We start from the raw sequence: 18,545 nt of genomic DNA on the forward strand, positions 1-18,545 counted from the left end.
GGGTAAAGTTCACCAAAGTGGAACTTTTATTCACCTCCCCACTCTCACTGATTGGAAGTGAAGGTGAGGTGAGTGGAAGGTTCACCGCTTAACCGACCGGCACCTATCGTACGTTCATGCCAAACGCAAAGCAAATTTTTCACATTACGATTCTACATAAAAAGTCAATTTTTGTGATGAAATGTTGCAAAAGCCATTAAGTTTGAGAATGTAACTTACCGGCGAAAGGTGCTGCCACAGACCCAAGCTAGCAGGTCATCAAACTGGCCACTGGCCACAGAGGTCATCCAGGCACAGCTCCTGGAGAAGATGGTAATATTCTCTGAGCTCTCCATCTCCAGATGGTCTTGTGGACCCACACAAGACACCGCTGGTTCCTCTGTTTCCACAACAACGAAGCAATTGTAGTCCCTTCAGCCAGTTGTCCTTCTCTCCCCTTCTCCCGAGGACAACAGGAAACTGTACTCAATTTAGTTTACTCCCATTGCTCGCGCGATCACTGCAAGTAAACACAAATCATCCTACGGCAATACTTGTGCGAGTAATATCAAAGAACCATGTCGGCTGATAAGTCCAGAAACCTTACCCATATTTGACAGGCTTGTTTGGCTTAATTGCTAAACCTCGATGAAAATAGCTTTACCTGACTTCTGTTGAAGTCAGGGCGGCTGTGGCCTAGGGGTAGAGGGGTTGTCCACCAACCCGAAGGTCGGTTTGATCCCCAGTCTGACCCATCTGCATGCCGAAGTGTCCCTGGGCAAGATGCTGAACCCTGAATGGCCCCCCCATAGATCAACAAAGTGCCGTGTATGAATATGTGTGTGAATGGGTGAATGTAAAACTGTACTGTAAAGAGCTTTGAGTGGTCATCAAGACTAGAAAAGCGCTATATAAATACAAAACCATTTACCATGATGATAAGATAACGAGTCGTAAACTTTAACCTTTTGTTAACGTGTTTTCTTGTCCCGCTACAGGATCCAGCAGGTATCTTTGAGTTGGTGGAAGTTGTCGGCAATGGAACCTACGGTCAAGTTTACAAGGTAAACACTCTCTTGATTATTTTCTGTCTTTTCCTTTTCTGTTTGTTTGCTGTTGTCTCATGCAAGTAATAGAATAAAAACTGCTGCAAAGTGTGATGCTGGTAGTTGATATAATGTCATGTTTCTCATCTAAATATGGTTTGCAGACTCAAACGCTGGCGATGAGTTTGATTCTCAAAGTTGATGCGTCTGTCATCCAACCACTGCTCTTACATGCAGATGTGGTGGGTTAGCATATATGCCACGTCACTTATGGTAAAACGACAGCCACTTCCAGTTCGTTTGGGAGGAAAATAAATACAAAACTCTCATTTCACTGAAATATCCTGTAGCTCTTTAAAATCACCCGCACACGCGCCACAGCATCTGCATCATCTTTAAAGGGCCCTGGGTGGGGCTCACTTCCTTATCGCAATATCTGTTAGTCTACGTGTGTGTGAGTGGTTTGTGGTGACAGGAGGTGTTTAGTCTTATTTAGAATTGTGCAGATGGTTGTGCCCTATGTTCCCATGCTGCTGCTAGACCACAAACTGCTACTTTGGCTGTATGGTGTAGTTTCTGTTTTGAAAATCAAAAAAAAGGAGATGTTGATCCATGATTCTGCAACAGTGGGTTCAACCACTTATCAAGTCTTAAAAATCACACGTTTACCAAAGGTGATGGGACATTGCCGCAATCTAAAACAACTTATTGAAGAGGATTTTTTTTTCCTCAGGACAAGACATATCCACTTAACTGTCTCGTGTCAAATTGAAGTTTCTATACAAACAATGCTATACCAAATTACATGGGTACAGCAAATCCATTTTGCAGTGGGACCAAATCACATTTTCTTTATTACAGACAAGCTGTTATCAGACATGAACTTCAGAAAATGTGGCTCAAATCTTTTTTTCACAGATGACTGAGATATTTTGAGCTTTTTGTTTTAGTTTTGCATCTTTTGCGTGGTAGAAAGTTCATAAAGGCGCTCTCTGGCTCATGGTGAATACTCCAGAGAATCTCCTGCTGTTTTCTCTCATGAGCTCATTCTGACATTATCCAAAGTTTTTGCTAGTGGGCTGGCCGCAGCCGCTGACTCTGAAATGTGCATTCTGGATAATTTCATGAATGCAGTTTTGAAAGCTATTGAACATTGTTGGACAATTTGTGTTTCCCGGCAGAATGTACAGTACAGTCAGTAGTACAGTACAGTACAAGATCTCTTATTGGGGTTGTTTGAAGACACTGTTTTGTTGTTTAAACCAAACCACAGACTGTGGACAGTTGTGTTCCTTGTACTGGGTTTGGTTTAGTAGGAGCACTTTCAGTTTAGTGGAGAAGAAGTCAGCTATAAAACAGCTTTGGAATAAATAAAAGGCTTGGTCTTGCTAAAAATGTAGCTTTAAGATAAGGGTATGAATTAAGGCAGAGGTTAAAAGTTTAGGGTTAAGGAATGAATAAAGTCCATGGAGAATTTTCAGCCGAGTGTGTGTGTGTGTCTGTGTGTGTTTGTGTGTGTGTGTGTGTGTGTGTGTGTGTGTCTGTGTGTGTGGAACAGAAGGTGGGTGTGTGCCTCAATTGCCACTTGATTTCCTGAAAGAGGAAATGTTGCAAGAGATGCACAGGGACAGTAAGGCCTGTGTTAGCCCTTACACAAGGTGCTATTACACAGTTGTAGTGGTAAAATCATCAATTTCCTCCTGTGAGTCACATTCATTGAGGTTTGAACGGGGGAAATCTGATTTGGTCAGCTATTTCATTCAGGAACATACATTATATTTCAGTGTTTCGAGGGTCAACAACCCACAGACAATTCATACCGCAAAAGCACTATTGACGAATGTGTTTAATTAAGAAGCTTGTACTCTTCAAAAGATTTTTGTTTCGTAAGAAGTGAAACTCCACAGAATAGTAATTGTTTCTGTGTTTCTTGCCACGGATTCATTTCTGTTTAATGAAATGACCCCTCCTCAAATTGTCCCTGAGCTTCAGTTGAAGCATCACCAGTTCTTAGATTATTCTAATCACGGTGTGCCATTTAAATGCATTTACTGTTATGTTTGTAATACTCATGACTGCCCTCGCAGTATAGCAAAGCTTAATCATCTCTTATTTCTTATTGCTATAGTCAGTTATGGAGTTTGCTGCAAACAGGCTATTAATTGGGCATCGATGAGGCCTCTGGTGTACAGATAAAAGACACTTCCTAAGCGTGTGTATGTCTGCGAGTGGGCTTTCAGCAATGTAACAGGTCTCGTCGTGGGAAACCAGAGCAGGAACTGGGGCTGATTGAACAATGACTTCCACTACACACACACACACACACACACACACACACACACACACACACACACACACACACACACACACACACACACACACACACACACACACACACACACACACACACACACACACACACACACACACACACACACACACACACACACACACACACACACACACACACACACAAACATACATACGGCCCCCAAAGAAAACACTTGGTTGGGGACTGATGTGAGTGCTGGAGATGCTGACTAAGCATCTGGGCTTTTCCTCTGTTTATTTATGTGTGTGCTGCATTTTCATTACATTGCAGTTTAAGTGTTTTTAAATGGAAACCCAGCACGGATACTTAAATTCTAAGCTCACACTTCTGCTTTACTGATATATTATATTTAGTTTTGAACATTGACATAATGTGTCACTATCAAATATATAAATACATACATAAACATATATACAAAACAATCACTTCCTCTTGCACGCCACTGTGCTAAAATGAATTTGACTATGTAAATGTTCTAAAAGTAATACTTATTTTCAAAGACATATCCACGGCACATGTAATCCACACATGTAAAGTTACAACCAACTTCATTGTATAATGTGTGTGTTTTATGTATGATTTATGTAGTCTTAAGGAGCCAGATGACAGAGAAATGGCAGTTTAAGTTAAAGGGATAGTTCACCAAAAAATGAAAAAACACTCAGTATCTTCTCACCACTATGTGCCGATGGAGGAGTGTGTGAAGTGTGTGAGTCCACAAAACAGGGGTGAATAGTGTTGCAGCCAAATCCAATACAATTGACGTAACTGGTGACTTCTTCTGACGTAATAAACCAGAAGAAATAGAAACACTAAATGCATACTGCCCATGTGGTGTCATCCAACAACCACACACTGCACATAAGCTCTCGCCCAAGGGCATGCACAGGGTTCATGTTAGCATCACTACATTTTAATTTTGGGGCTTCCGACACCAAACTTTGGACTCACTGTCAAGCGCAGTTTGTTTTAGGGCTTTCCTTTTTTTTTCAAATCAAGTTGAACGAATATGACATGACTGATATGTTTTGTTTGAATATATAAAAAAAAAAGTATTCCTCCCTCTCCTTTTTGTACCAAAACAACGTAACATTACTGACTTAATTTGCTAATAGGTCCTGAGGGAATGCAATAGGTTAAGCTGACAGCCCTCTACTGTATCACAAGTAAATGTTCTTCAGATGCAGATACACTTCTAGTCTGTAAACTTTGAAATCAAACAGGTCATTCCAGTTCGAATATGCATTTCCCCCCCACGTTTTATTGAATGTTCGAATTTCAAATAAAAGTGTCAGCCCTAGTTTGTTGTCATCGATACTTCAAACCACACTGACCCACATTCTATTGTTTTGTTCAATGGTTTTTTGTCCAACTGAAGTTAGGTTGCTGTTTATTTCTACTCCAAATCAAAGCCTGCCTGCTGATCTGCGGCTAACATTAGGAGCGGATTGTTGTGATTGTTAAATTTGACTTTGACTCGTGTTGCACAGCCTCATATGTTGATGATTTGCCAGTCAGTCAGTGTGTCAGTGGGAACTGACAGTGGAGGACAGTGACCCCATTAGCCTCATTCTTATTTGAGCTCAGCGGAACGGCGTCCTGGTCGGCGGCCATTCTAGGATGGACACAGTCAGAAGAGATGAAGTCAGAAGGGGAGCAGAGAGGGCTGGAGAAAACAATCAGGCCCTTTTTCATCCAAATAGCCCCCGAGACTGAGAAATCAGCAGCTACTTAGAAACTCAAAGAATCCTCAGTTCACTTTTGTTTCTGCATTACCACCACATTTTAGGAGCTGTGATGATTAGAAGAAATAAGATCAATAACAGATTATAAAAGCCACTGTGTAGCTTGAGACAACATCATTGCACGAAAGAGGAAAACAGAGTCATCATTGTTGCAAGTGGGAGATGTTAGAAAGAAATTATATAAAAATGCCTAAGAGAAGAGTGAGAAGGGTGATGGAGACTTTTAAGAGGATCCTACACATAGTTTTTTAGGGGGTTAATTGTCTGCTAGTTCGCCCAGTTAGTTACGTTCAATGCTGCAAACTCCACTCTTATGGCTTTGACTGGAAAGCAACGTCATGGTTGAGAGGAGTTTTTGGGAACAAGAGTTAAAACTGCATGGACCGAGATTCCTGCAGGGTTATATGCAGGTAAAGTTCCTCTGTCCCAAAAAAAGTACCCAGAAAACAGTCTTTGGTCAAAGAGGGAAGTGGTCAGACCCATCACTCCTTTCTACTTTTATATTTACTCCTCTATGACCTCAAACTTGTCTTCTGTTCTCTTCTCTTCACTTAAAACTTGATTTTATCATGCATAGCATCTATTTCACAAATAGTTAACCTCTTACTTTTGGTGTCCCAAGCACATGCACCCGAAGGACAACAACTTTTTTGTCCATCTCATGTTCGTGCTCCCGTGCACAGTTGTTCACAAAAGTGTTAAAAGATATATTATGTGCAGTAGTAATCACGTGGAAGTTGTATGCCTGCAGTGGTTTTGTGGCCCCGCGACAAAGAGATCCAGCCCTTAGATGTGGGTTGAAACAACTTCACAGGAATTTCTTGAATTTTATTTTGTTTTGCCATGAATTATCGTCCGTTTGTACTGTCTTAGGGTTACAACGGAAAAAAACAGCCACATTTACAGAGGGGAGATTCAGATTTGTGTCTGTAGAGCTGGAAAAAGTGTTTTTTGATTCCTGAACAGCACAGTTGGTGACGGTCAGTTGTCATTTCAGCTGTGAAACTTTTCAAATAAACATAAAGTTTCGAAGTTGCTTTATTGGACTTTTAGAGCAGTATTGTGATGAGACAGAACCTGTGCTTGCTCCTCTCTCATCATCTTGTCATTACTCACGTATGCACAAACACACACACACACACATGCATGCACACACACACACCCACACGCAGACACACTCTCAGGGCGTTTCCCTGTTTGCAGAAGGAACTTCCCTTCCAAGCAAGCCATTGCTTTAGAGCCATCTGTGTGGTTCTCTCTCTTTCGCTCTCTCTCTCTCTCTCTTTGTGTGTGTGTGTGTGTGTGTAACAATGTCAAAATCCACTAAAGCTAAGCCCTATGGACACTGCTGATGCAACACAGCTCCAAGGCTGAAATTAACAGCTACTCTGACTTAATGAAACATGTTAAATTATTCTTGCTTCATCAGTCTGTTGACTGTGTGGCTGATCTCCTTGGTTAAGTCATGTTTATAGCATGTATAAAGTAAATTAAAACATATCTCACTTGTTAATTTGTTGCTTTAATCAGGTTTAAAAGGTCAAAGTCGTCCAAATGTACTCTCGGGTATTGCTTCAATAGTTCCTAGAGCTTGCTGACACCATGTTCATGCATCACAGACTGTGCAAAGCCATCAGATAGTTTGCCGCAATACAATTCCCAGCATGATTCACTTCCTCAAATCCTTCAAGTTTCAGTGGTGTCACCCATCTTCCTGTTACTGACTATACATGATCCTTATTGTACATATGTTAACTAATCTGCTCTCTGACATATAGAAGATGTCCAAATGTGGACTTTGGCCATTGGTTTTATTTTGAAGGTATTGAAATATGTTGAGTTTATTATTCATATTAAGAAATAGCTCAGCTGAGCAAAAACATTCTCTCTCCGATAACACTGTCACACATTATTAGATTTTTTTTTTTTATTTTTTTTTTTTATGAAAACTAACTTATTTTGTAATAAAAGCCTGTGTTCCAAAGCCAAGCATTGGTGGGTGGAGGTTTGAGCTGAGGGAGACAGGAAGAATCCTCCAACACAGTGTGGAGTTGCTTCATCTGTGTCTGTTAGAGGTAAAACAGAAAGACTGGGAGCGAGGCACAGGAATAAAAGAGAGGAAGGAGAGAGAGGAAAGTGAGAGATGGCAAAGGAAGGAAGGCCGAGGTGAAAGGCAGAGAGACAGAGAGGAGGAGAGGAAGGAAGAGGGAGAGAGACAATTGAAAACTAGAGAGAGAAGAGGAAAGCAGCCCTCCCACGAGACTGAGAGCTATGGATGGTGTTGATTACCCAGGAGTGTGTGTTTGTTTGTGGGGGGTTGGTTTTTTAAGGTGGAGAAGTGAAGACAAGAAGTTATGGCTAAGATTAGAGAAAGTCTCCGGAAAATAAATATAAATCTGTCTGCTGTGCAGTGTGTGTGTGTGTGTGTGTGTGTGTGTGTGTGTGTGTGTGTGTGTGTGTGTGTGTGTGTGTGTGTGTGTGTGTGTGTGTGTGTGTGTGTGTGTGTGTGTGTGTGTGTGTGTGTGTGTGTGTGTGTGTGTGTGTGTGTGTGTGTGTGTGAGAGAGAGATAGGGAGCAGTGAGAATAACTTAACTATAGAATATTCTTGAGGGGCTGTCGTCCTTACTGTCATTTCTAAATGCAAAACTATAATTAAAAGTATAAGATGTAATTCATATTGCTCTTTAATAAAGTTAACACAAATGCAAAACTCACATGAACAGAAGACGTTACTTTAAAGTTGGAACTACAGGCGCTCTGTGAAAATTAGCTTTCTTCAAACTGAAGTCCAGATAAAGTAACGGTGATGACGTAATCAGGGTTATTTTCCCAGGCATTAAAAAGCTCCCTCCAGAGCCACAGCAGACTTTATACAAGTCTCTGCACACACTGAGGAGTTCTGCCCAAGAGAGCCGGGCCATCTGATCATCACCTCCACATGGGAGGTTAGGTTTTCATTGCTGTGTGTCTGTCTGTTAGCAGGATTACAGACAAACTACTGAACTGGTTTCCTTGAAACTTGGTGGAAGGATGGGGAATGGGCTGATGAAGAACCCATTCACTTTTGTAGTAGATTTAATAAAGGGATTGGTAATGCTGAGAATGTTATGACATTTTAGTGAAATACTGTCTCATCTCAATATATGTATTTGCAAAACAAAGAGGCCAATCAGCCGCGGCATGTGCTTGCCATGTGAACAGTTCTCAAGATATGAGAACACTCAAAGAAAGACAGACAGACAGACAGAGGTTTCTGGAATAAGTAGATACATTTAGCTCGTGTTTTCCATTTTGAAAACACTATCTTTAATGCAATGCTGTTTTTTAACTGGTACAAATAGATGACTTCATTGCTGTTTTGAGTTTGGGTATGCATTTCAAAATTGGAAAAGAAAATCCCAATTCAGAACACGTGAGTGTGATTCTTTGCTCACCCTTACTCCCCATGATGAGATGAGAGTTCCAATCATGTGCTAAACTCACCACTGGACATCAGTATTGTTTAGCCCAATCAATTATGGATTTCAAAACTGTTGTCAGACTGTGATAAGATAATTTCAGTTGATAACTGTTTAAATTAATTCATCAATTTATCTCTCGTCTCTGATTCTTCAGAAATCAAACCACAGCAATAAACACATTAGAATCACATGATGATAACGAAGAAGATGGTTTCTTCCTGAATCTCCTCTCTGACAGAAGAGACACACACACACAATCACACACACACACACACACACACACACACACACACACACACACACACACACACACACACACACACACACACACACACACACACACACACACACACACACACACACACATTCACAAACACACACCCAGTGGGAGAGCTTCACTTTCTCAGTTCTCTCTCCATTTGCAGCATTATTCTCAATATAATAGAAACCAGTTCAGCCCTTTCAACCATGTAGTGCCAGCCAGTGAACGTACAATGAGAATTGAATGTAGAGGGAAAAAAGGGTTGGTTCACACACACACACAAACACACACACACACAGACAGTGTGATTTTAACTAGCACCATCCCTACATTTTGAGGGATGAACCGTGATTGAAATCAGTCAAGCACAAAGTGTACATGTGTAACTAACAGAAGAGGATATGAGAGAAGAACACACAGAGGGGGGTGGGGGTATATAAAGTTCAGAGAACAGCAGTGAGATAAAGTACGAGTGTTTCTCTCATTTGTCCCCTTGCTGTCTACATTATAAATGTCTCTCTCTCTATCTCATTTACATATGTATGAATATATTGTAGTAACCTTTTCACTCACACAATATTTGTAGTGTTCCCTTATTCTGCCACTGTGCGTGTGTGTGTGTGTGTGTGTGTGTGTGTGTGTGTGTGTGTGTGTGTGTGTGTGTGTGTGTGTGTGTGTGTGTGTGTGTGTGTGTGTGTGTGTGTGTGTGTGTGTGTGTGTGTGTGTGTGTGAGAAAGAGAGAGAGAGAGAAAGTCAACAAGCAACTGACTGATATGGAGATGACATTTGAGTTTGGATATATTGTGTGCCATTGATTCCTGGTACTTTGTCACAAGCCTGTGTGTTACATTCACTGGCCGTCAGTGTCGTGAGTGCAAAAGCTTTCTCCAATTAATTAAAGACCACAGAGCCCTTTGAGTGTGTTGTGCACATGTGTGTGTGTGTGTGTGCATGTGTGTGTGTGTGTCAGTGCCGCAGATTGTTAATAAGTTTGGCCCAGTTGAGGGAAGAACATTTCCCATTTGTAAGTTGTGGCCACAGCACAGCCAGCAGACACCATTAAGTCCAAAGGGACAGGAAGGCCATTGCCTTATTTATCACAGTCAGAGCAGAGGCAGCTTGGATGTCACAATTCTTCGCAATTATGGAGACAATGTCCTCTGTGTGGGGACAGAACCAAGGCCATAGTGAACTGGGGTCAGTGAGCCCGACACAGTAGATCTCACATCCAGTATTAAAGTCAAATATATGAGAAGTCAGCCAGGTGGTTGTCTGAGAAGGGTCGGCCTCACTGCTGCCAGTTCAGCAACATTAAGGGCCTTTTCACACCTGAAACCCCAAACCAAAGTTAATTTCTTTGTTACATTGTTTGTACAACATTCAACAGTCCTGTTATAATCACCTGGGCTGCATCTACCTTTACTTTTATACACTTCCATTGGTTTAGAGATGTGGATGTGTTTGGCGTTAGCCGTAGTTGCAGTAAGTTTAGTCTGGACCTTCAGGCTTATCTTTTAAGTCAGAAAGTCCAGGCCAAACAAGGTTTGTGTGTGACTTTAAATATAATTTATTGTGAAACATGTCTTTGCATTTCACTGCTTTTAAGAATATTCCTAACCTTCTAATCTCAGGTCTAAACTGTTTGCACGCACGTGAATTGAAGATAATGCAGTGTTCTACATAGTGTTTTGGATTTTGCTATTATATTCAAAATTCAACGTGTAAAAGATCAACATGGAAAAAATTTGACATTACTTGCAATCACTTGAATGTATTCGATTATTTAAACAGAATAGTTTTATTGCAACAGGTCAATGCAGTTTGAAATCCCCCCCCCCCCCCGTTGGAATGAATGTTGGAATTTTGAACCACATGTGACCTCACTACTGGATATATTTCAGGGTTTCATATTGGTGGTTTATCTCTTAACTCCACTGATTAATTAAAAAACATAGTTCGCACAAGCTGAATGACAATACGTAAAAGGTATAATGCCATGTACGGGTGAGCCTCTATTACATGATCCACGGTAACAAAGGGAAGTCATTTGCTAAGGATCACTTTGTCTTGAGTTATGGAACAAACACACGATTCTATATACACAGTTTGACAAAGCTCTTATGTAGCAAACGTCCACTTTGATTCCTTTACACATGTTCTACCAATATTTCCAGCCTTTGTGGTCAAATACTTCCCTTAGATGAGTTTGCTGTAAGTTATTCTGTTTTTTGCTTACCTTGTCGACAGAAAGATAAAATTAAGGTTTGGACAAACATTTCACAGACCTCTTTATTTCATTATTTGGATTGTGCGCAGTCTGCACATTTGCAACACATTTTGAGCTGTGCATGGACATCTTAATATGAAGTCCATGCTAACAACCTGTAGACAAGGGTAAGATAACAGTTATGTCACATGGAAGAGAACAGACTCATGGAAGTGCGAATTGGCCTTACGGTTTTAAAACCCTGACATAGTTCAACTAGTGGATTGTATTGAAAGTAACATATTGAGTGGAAGTTTCAGAGCACTGCTGAATCGTATTCTTTGAAAACTCTGCTGATGTGAAAGTAGTTGATATAGACACAGGTTTCAACACTGTGCTGACTCCCTGGTATATTATAAAGAAATCCGTCCTATGAGTAATACCTCTTCGGAAACAATAGAGAGTGTTACTGAAATTTGGTGCTGACACAATAAAACCTAATTAGGCAAATATAAAATAGCTTTTTATCTCAAGTTCATTTTTTCCTCACTGATATTCTCTGGATCTCTGTCTAAACCTGAATATTGACTGATAGAGACTAGTGGGATTTGTCCTCCAGTCTGTTACAAACACACACACACACACACACACACACACACACACACACACACACACACACACACACACACACACACACACACACACTGCCATATATCTTAAAGGCCCACAGAGTAGCTCCTAGCTTAGTATCTTGTCAGCTTTTTGACTCATGACAAGGTTTTCAATTTTCCCCTTTTCACCTGACTGCACTTTACAGATCTGTGTCTGTGTTCGGGCCCCCTCCCTCCTCTCATCTCACGTAGTGTCATGTTCTCTCTGACTGTGCCTCTGATGGAGAAAATGAAAGAATGTAGACGTGTGTCTAAATTATATCACAAACCAGATGTTCATTCAAAAGTTGTTTAGTTATTTGTCTATACCTTATGCTTATAAATTCAACTGTAGGCACAGTTTGTGTTGTAATCTGGAGATGATAATACAGCGTGCTTAGTGTCTAATCTCGTATATTTTGATCATGCCTGTCTTTCCCATTCACAAAGATGCACATATGATTTAATGCGAAGAATTATAGAAGCTGCGCCACCGCTTATGTGATGATCCATTTTGGTTGTCTTAGGCACATGAAGAAATACTACAGAGCGGATCAAATTGTAATTGGACATATCAGATTTGTACATCTGTAATCATCAAGTAGAGAGGAATTGTTATTTTCATCCTGGTTTGATTGTAGAGCCATGGCCAAGTTTCTTTTGTTCATCCCGTAGACAATTTATTCCAAGGCCAAAACCTTTGAGTTCTGTTCTTGTTTAGGAACAGCCACATGTGACAACTTCTGTCCCGGGGACATTTGCTGTTTCCAAACAACACTCATGGCTGTTGTTAAGAGTGATATTTACTGCATGTTTTATTTTATTCTGTGTGTCAAAATAAAAATGTTTATGTAGGTGTTAAGTCTTTCCTATCTGCTGTGATCTGAACTCGTTCTTCTTCTGTCCCACCAGGGTCGTCACGTCAAGACAGGCCAGCTGGCAGCTATCAAAGTCATGGACGTCACAGAGGTAATAACATGCGCTTCATTAAATCGCACACATACTGTCTCTGCCTCTGCTCTCTGCTTGGTCATTCTGTGGTTTTTCTTCGGGGAATATTTCAGTGAAAGATCCGGGATTATTTAGTTCAACACAAACAGAAAGAAATGCATGATGTCAATGTTAATTTATTCACAACATTCCCATGCGCAATTATACTTAATATTACAGCAAGCTGAAAATCCTCAAACATAAAAAATGACCAGTGGTTTAAAGTCAGAGGAAAAATCAGTTGCATTTTATTTCAGTTAAGAGTGTTGGTGTCATGGTGTCTGCTCAATCAGTCAGCATGTTGTTTGTTATCTGTCTTTGACGGCAGATAAAGAAACTTCCCTCACTGAAGGCATGTGTTGCATTATGGGAGAACAGATTGACAGATGGAAAGCAGTGCATGACACTGGTTCACGAAGTAAGAGTGGTATGAAGAGTTTAAAGCAGCCTGAGCTGATGTTATTTTTACTTAGGCTACATCCATACTACTTAGTTTTTCAAATCAAATCTGCCACATACACACTCATATATATGTATATATCAATGTCAATGATTCATAAAATGTCATCAAACTCTTAGGAGACTGATGTGTAATTGAAACACTAATATAACGAAATACGCATTTTGTTTTTCAATGCTAGTGCAAACTAAATTATTATATTTAATGTTTGGGGTCTCCTTACAAAATTCTCACTATCAAACCAGAATGAGAGAAGTGTTTAAAGTGTTTCAAACATGCCCCTCTATTCCCTTATTTTGATCTATTCCATCTTTTTATCTGTCACATTATCAAAAGAAAGACAGAACACTAGACACTATAAATGGAGATATTTCCCTAATTTTCCTTGGAAATGTAAAACAAAAATATCACACAACACTTGGAATTGTTTCCACCAGTAAACAGTAAAACGGTTTTCACAATACATTATTAGATTAAATGAGCAGCTTTACAGTGCATCTGTCTTGTCTTGTGTTCTTTTCCCCCTCAAACAGAAAATTAAGGCTTTGGCACTTTAACAATCCATTAGACAACATCATCTGATGCATAGACCCACAACCAGGATCAAGCTCAAATCTACATATATTAAATTACATAATATAGTCTTATTTCTACATTTCCACCATAACTTCTGTTTTGAAGTATTTTTAATTTAATTTCACACACATTTTCTTCACTTTGGAGTAAATATTAATACAACTCACACTGTAAATCAACCTGAGGATGAGAGAGTCTCTCTGAGGCTGTAAAGAGGGAGACGATTTGACTGAGTGTGTTGTGTGTTGTGGTCTTCCAGCTGAACATGAGGACAGACAGCTGAGGTGTAGTGGTCTGGTTGAATATTGCTTGTGGTGTACAGATGTAGAACAGCAGAGTAGAGTTAAATATAGGCTAATAACAACATGTTATTACAGATTGTGATCGTAGCCATTAATTCAATAGAATAGCACTCATTAAAGCACTTACCTCTCCCTAGTCCCAACAGTTCCTTTAAATAAAAAAAAATTGCACCAAATTTAACGAATAGACTTCAGTACCCTAAACATGTAAAAACAAATCTCACACTGTTAAAGATTATTTCATCAAGGTCAACATTTTGATTTCTTAAGTTTTTTTTTAAAAACTGCTTCCTGCAAAACACATGACATTATCCTCATTATTACTTTGCCTTTTGTATTTATTAGCGACGGTTAACAAGCAATAAGACAGTTGTCTGTTGTTAGCCTTTAACTGTGTCTAAATATAGTCTTATGGAAGAGCTACGGCTTGTTCAAAAAAAAACACGCCTCATTTTCAGCTTCACGGTTAGAAGTTGTAATATGTTTCTTTTATGTTACAGCTAACTGAACTTTGTTTTTTTTTGTCCTGACAGACAAAACAATCACACACAAAAATGGAACAGGAAATGTACATTTTTGTCGATTTTTTAATTAATTTAAATATCTGCAGAATAAATGAAAAGGGAAATAATCCTTAGTTGCAGCCCAACTAGATGTGAATCTGTAATTTCTGTGTAGCTTCCATACAAAATGTCACAAATCTGCTTATTTCAGAACTGATTGATTTGCTGTTGAGGATACTCTGGGACTTCTGTGTTGAGGGGAAGTCTTTAGCAGGAAATGCTTAGCTATTATCTCCCTTCTCACTACACACACACACACACACACACACACACACACACACACACACACACACACACACACACACACACACACACACACACACACACACACACACACACACACACACACACACACACACACACACACACACACACACACACACACAAACACACAGACCCACACACACACGCTATATCCAGGAGTCTTTGTGTTTCGGATGGGGGTGAAAGCTCAAACTCTGCCTTGTCATTTTCTCCCCTCCTGTCCTGTGGAGGTTTAAAGGAGGTCAGTGACTGAGACACGCTCTCTGTTGTTTCCTCTTTTCTGATTAACAGCCACATCCAGCTCCCCCAGCTCTGCTCTACTGCTCCTTCCTCCTCCTCCTCTCCTCCTCCTCTCCTCCTCTTCTCCTCTTCTCCTCTTTCTCCTCCAGTCCAGTGTAGATTTAGAGGTTCAGTGAATTGGAGGAGTCACAAGTCATTTCTGGGATTTATAGCAGAAAACAAAAAGTGCTGCACTCTGTTTCCTCTGGCCGCTCTATCTGTCCTCGCCTCCGACTGACTGATCAACCTTTGTTGAGAAGTGGGAGTATTTGTATTAAGGTCCAGTAGCTGGGCGAAGGATCATGAAGAGGTTACACGACAGTTTGATCGGAGATGCAGTCTGTCTGGATGTGTACGTGTTCATGTTCTATGGACTGAAAACTTCAGCTTTTCTTGAAAGTTCTATCCTTCAAGCCTTTTTATAGAGTTAGGATTAAGCATCAACATATTTCTGATTTCTGATATAAATATATTTCTAAGAGGAAGACGTGTTAAAGGAAGTGCAACTATTAATATCTGCAATGTGCTGAAAGTTTATAAAGCACTCTTTTATGAAAGCTGCCCTCCTGTCTGCCATTTAATAGCTTGCTTAAAAGCAGATTAGTCATATTGAAAAGGGTTTGTTTTTATGCCTTTGTACACTTAACAGCCAGTCCCTCCCATTCTTGTGAGCACATTATCTCAAGAACTTGGGGGATTTTTTTTGGTACAATGTTCAGTTTGACTCAAGGATGAACTTATTATATTAAATTTGTCAAAGGTCAAGGTCGCTGCTTCACATATCACATATTTTACCTTGTGAACGCAATAGCTGACAAACACCTTGAGGGAATCCATTCATCTTCGGTATAAAAGTTCACTTGGACTCAAAGATTAACTCATTAAACTTTGGTGGTAGTTGACCTAATGTTCTTGTGAAATTATATATCTGCATAACCTAAAAGAAATTTCATTAAATAGGACACAAACATTCAGTTGGAGTCAAGAATGAAATCATCTGGAAGCTAAAGCTCATGGGGGCCTCAGAAATCATGTTTTGGCCTTTTGAACATGATTTCTCAAATCTGCCTAATTTTGCCCAGTAGTTACTCGGACTCAAAGATGAACTGATTATTTTTCAGTCGTCAAATGTCACTGTTAGCTTAAAAGAAATGGCTCTGCATGACAGAGGAATACAACTACAAAGTGGTAATTCTAATGAATCATCTGAATAAGCTTACAATATGTATGTGTTGTTATGTGTAGGAGGAAGAAGAGGAGATCAAGCTGGAGATCAACATGTTGAAGAGTTACTCCCACCACAGAAACATCGCTACCTATTACGGAGCTTTTATTAAGAAAGAGCCTGCTGGACAGGACCACCAACTCTGGGTTTGTAAACTACTTAATCTGTGTTTTTATTGCTTATTGCTTTTGAGTGAAAGAAAATTGAAATTAAAACTATTTATTTACAAAAACACCTGATATATTATGAATTCGACTTTCAAATCAGAAGACAGTGACATTAATAGTTATTTTGATTGGTACAGTACCTCTGTGTGTGAGATAGACGCCTCTCCATCTGTCCATCTAGTTGGTGATGGAGTACTGTGGAGCCGGCTCAGTGACAGACTTGGTGAAGAAGACTAAAGGAAACTGCCTGAAGGAGGACTGGATAGCTTATATCTGCAGAGAGGTGCTCAGGGTAAGGTCACATAACACAGCATGAGTGCACACAAACACTTACTGTAACACCTGTACCATTACCGGACCCACACTGGGTTTCTGAAGCTGATAATGATATGGATATTTAAGACTTTAAAGAATTGGCCATTACTTAAGTATACATCTTGATTATTTATTTACATCCCCCAATAATAACCGTATTCATGACGAAAAGCTGTTTAGAAAATCAAAGCAATCTGGTTAAGAGCCTTGCAGTTGAGTTATGTACAGTTTGTAGTCTGACTATGTTTTTGCTGTATAAGCATGTAAAAAGGTTGTTGCAGTAATCCAGGCGTGATGAGATAAAAGAATGTAAAATTATTTCATTATTTTTAAAACAAAAAGTAAGTCGAATTCTAGATACATTTCTCGGTTGATGAAAACACGTTTGTTCAAGCTTTGTCATGTGCTGTGTTGTACCTGTGGACCACATATGGACCAAGGGGAATATTTTACAGCTGAAAAATTAACTTTTTAACACTCTCCGTCAGTTTTTCTGTCGTTTATAGGCATAAATATAGTATATTGCATTATATACAGTAATGTAATGATGATACAAATACACACATATATTTATGTATACATTAAGCTAATATTGGCCCAGCTCTAACCCATACAGTATCCGTTTGGTCTGGTCTTCAGTCAATAACATTAATTCATGTCATCAGTTTGAACTTGAAACTTGTCACTGATTTTTGTTTTGTATGTGTCTAAACTGAGCTTGCATGATCCTTGCATATTTTTAGGATATAGGATAGGATATCCCTGGATAATTCAATACTTATTTCTGTTTTCTATTTCAATTTCCTTTTTGAGATATAATATCATTTGTCATGGCTCTAAACACTATGATATCCATTAGCCTCAACCTCCATTACTAAGGATAACGAGCCACATTCAATTTCACTGTGTGAATTAATACGAATGTAAATGCTTGGTCTTTTTAAAATGAAAGTGGGAGTAAAACTATGCAGAGCACACGTACCAAATGTATTCAAAACTGAAAAATGATTTAAGCTTCTGTATGTTTCTACAAAGTCAAATGTTTAGCTTCCACTTGACATATGTGATACAACATTCAGTGTTTTAAGCTCTGATTGCTCGACTGAGCTGCTCACTGAGAGCTGAAGTTTTAACATATGCTACACAGGGTTTTTACTTTTGACTCTTTTATTAAATCACTGTTTGCCTGCTGTTACAATAATAACAGGTGATTCAGCTTTCACACATGTAGCCCCTGGAAGTGCTCTAACCACCACCCATCTAATATTGAACAGAAAATGAACCCTGTACTCAAGATAACACTTCTTACTGTACAGCTCTGCATTATACGGGGGGGTGTACACTATGTGGAGTATGTCATGTACTGTACTAACATAGATCCCTGTTGCTCTGTTGCATAAGTGGCAGATCTAGGATTTTCCTCAGGGGTCATAAAGGTGCCACAATTTACACAGAGGGGCTAATTATATGTCCAAGATCCATCCCCGCTATGTTCACACTTCGACTTCTAGATTTCTATGGACATTATACTAGCAGGCCAGTATAAAGTCCATAGTAACTGTGGAGCGTCTCAATCTGACATTTGTGGAGTCCAGTGCATGTCTCAAAGCAGCTTAAGATGCAAATAATTCGTTGTTGACTGCTTGGGCAAAGACACACATCATTTGATCTATTGTGCATTATGTTCTTCAAAAGTTTAGATAATAAAAACTCTCAACAAATT

General features: G+C 39.6%; 1 protein-coding gene across 5 annotated transcripts in view; it reads left to right on the forward strand.

Annotated features, from left to right (window-relative positions):
* Positions 1–18,545, forward strand: part of si:zfos-2326c3.2 (misshapen-like kinase 1) — a 69,038-nt gene that overhangs the window by 1,126 nt on the left and 49,367 nt on the right. For all 5 annotated transcript variants that reach the window (XM_061078952.1, XM_061078951.1, XM_061078955.1 and 2 more), the window contains exons 2-5: positions 978–1,043; positions 12,594–12,650; positions 16,361–16,486; positions 16,689–16,799. In XM_061078952.1, coding sequence (XP_060934935.1) covers positions 978–1,043; positions 12,594–12,650; positions 16,361–16,486; positions 16,689–16,799 — 360 coding nt within the window. The remainder of the gene's footprint in view (positions 1–977; positions 1,044–12,593; positions 12,651–16,360; positions 16,487–16,688; positions 16,800–18,545) is intronic.

The sequence above is a fragment of the Limanda limanda genome, chromosome 10 (assembly GCF_963576545.1).
Source record: "Limanda limanda chromosome 10, fLimLim1.1, whole genome shotgun sequence".
Lineage (NCBI taxonomy): Eukaryota > Metazoa > Chordata > Actinopteri > Pleuronectiformes > Pleuronectidae > Limanda > Limanda limanda.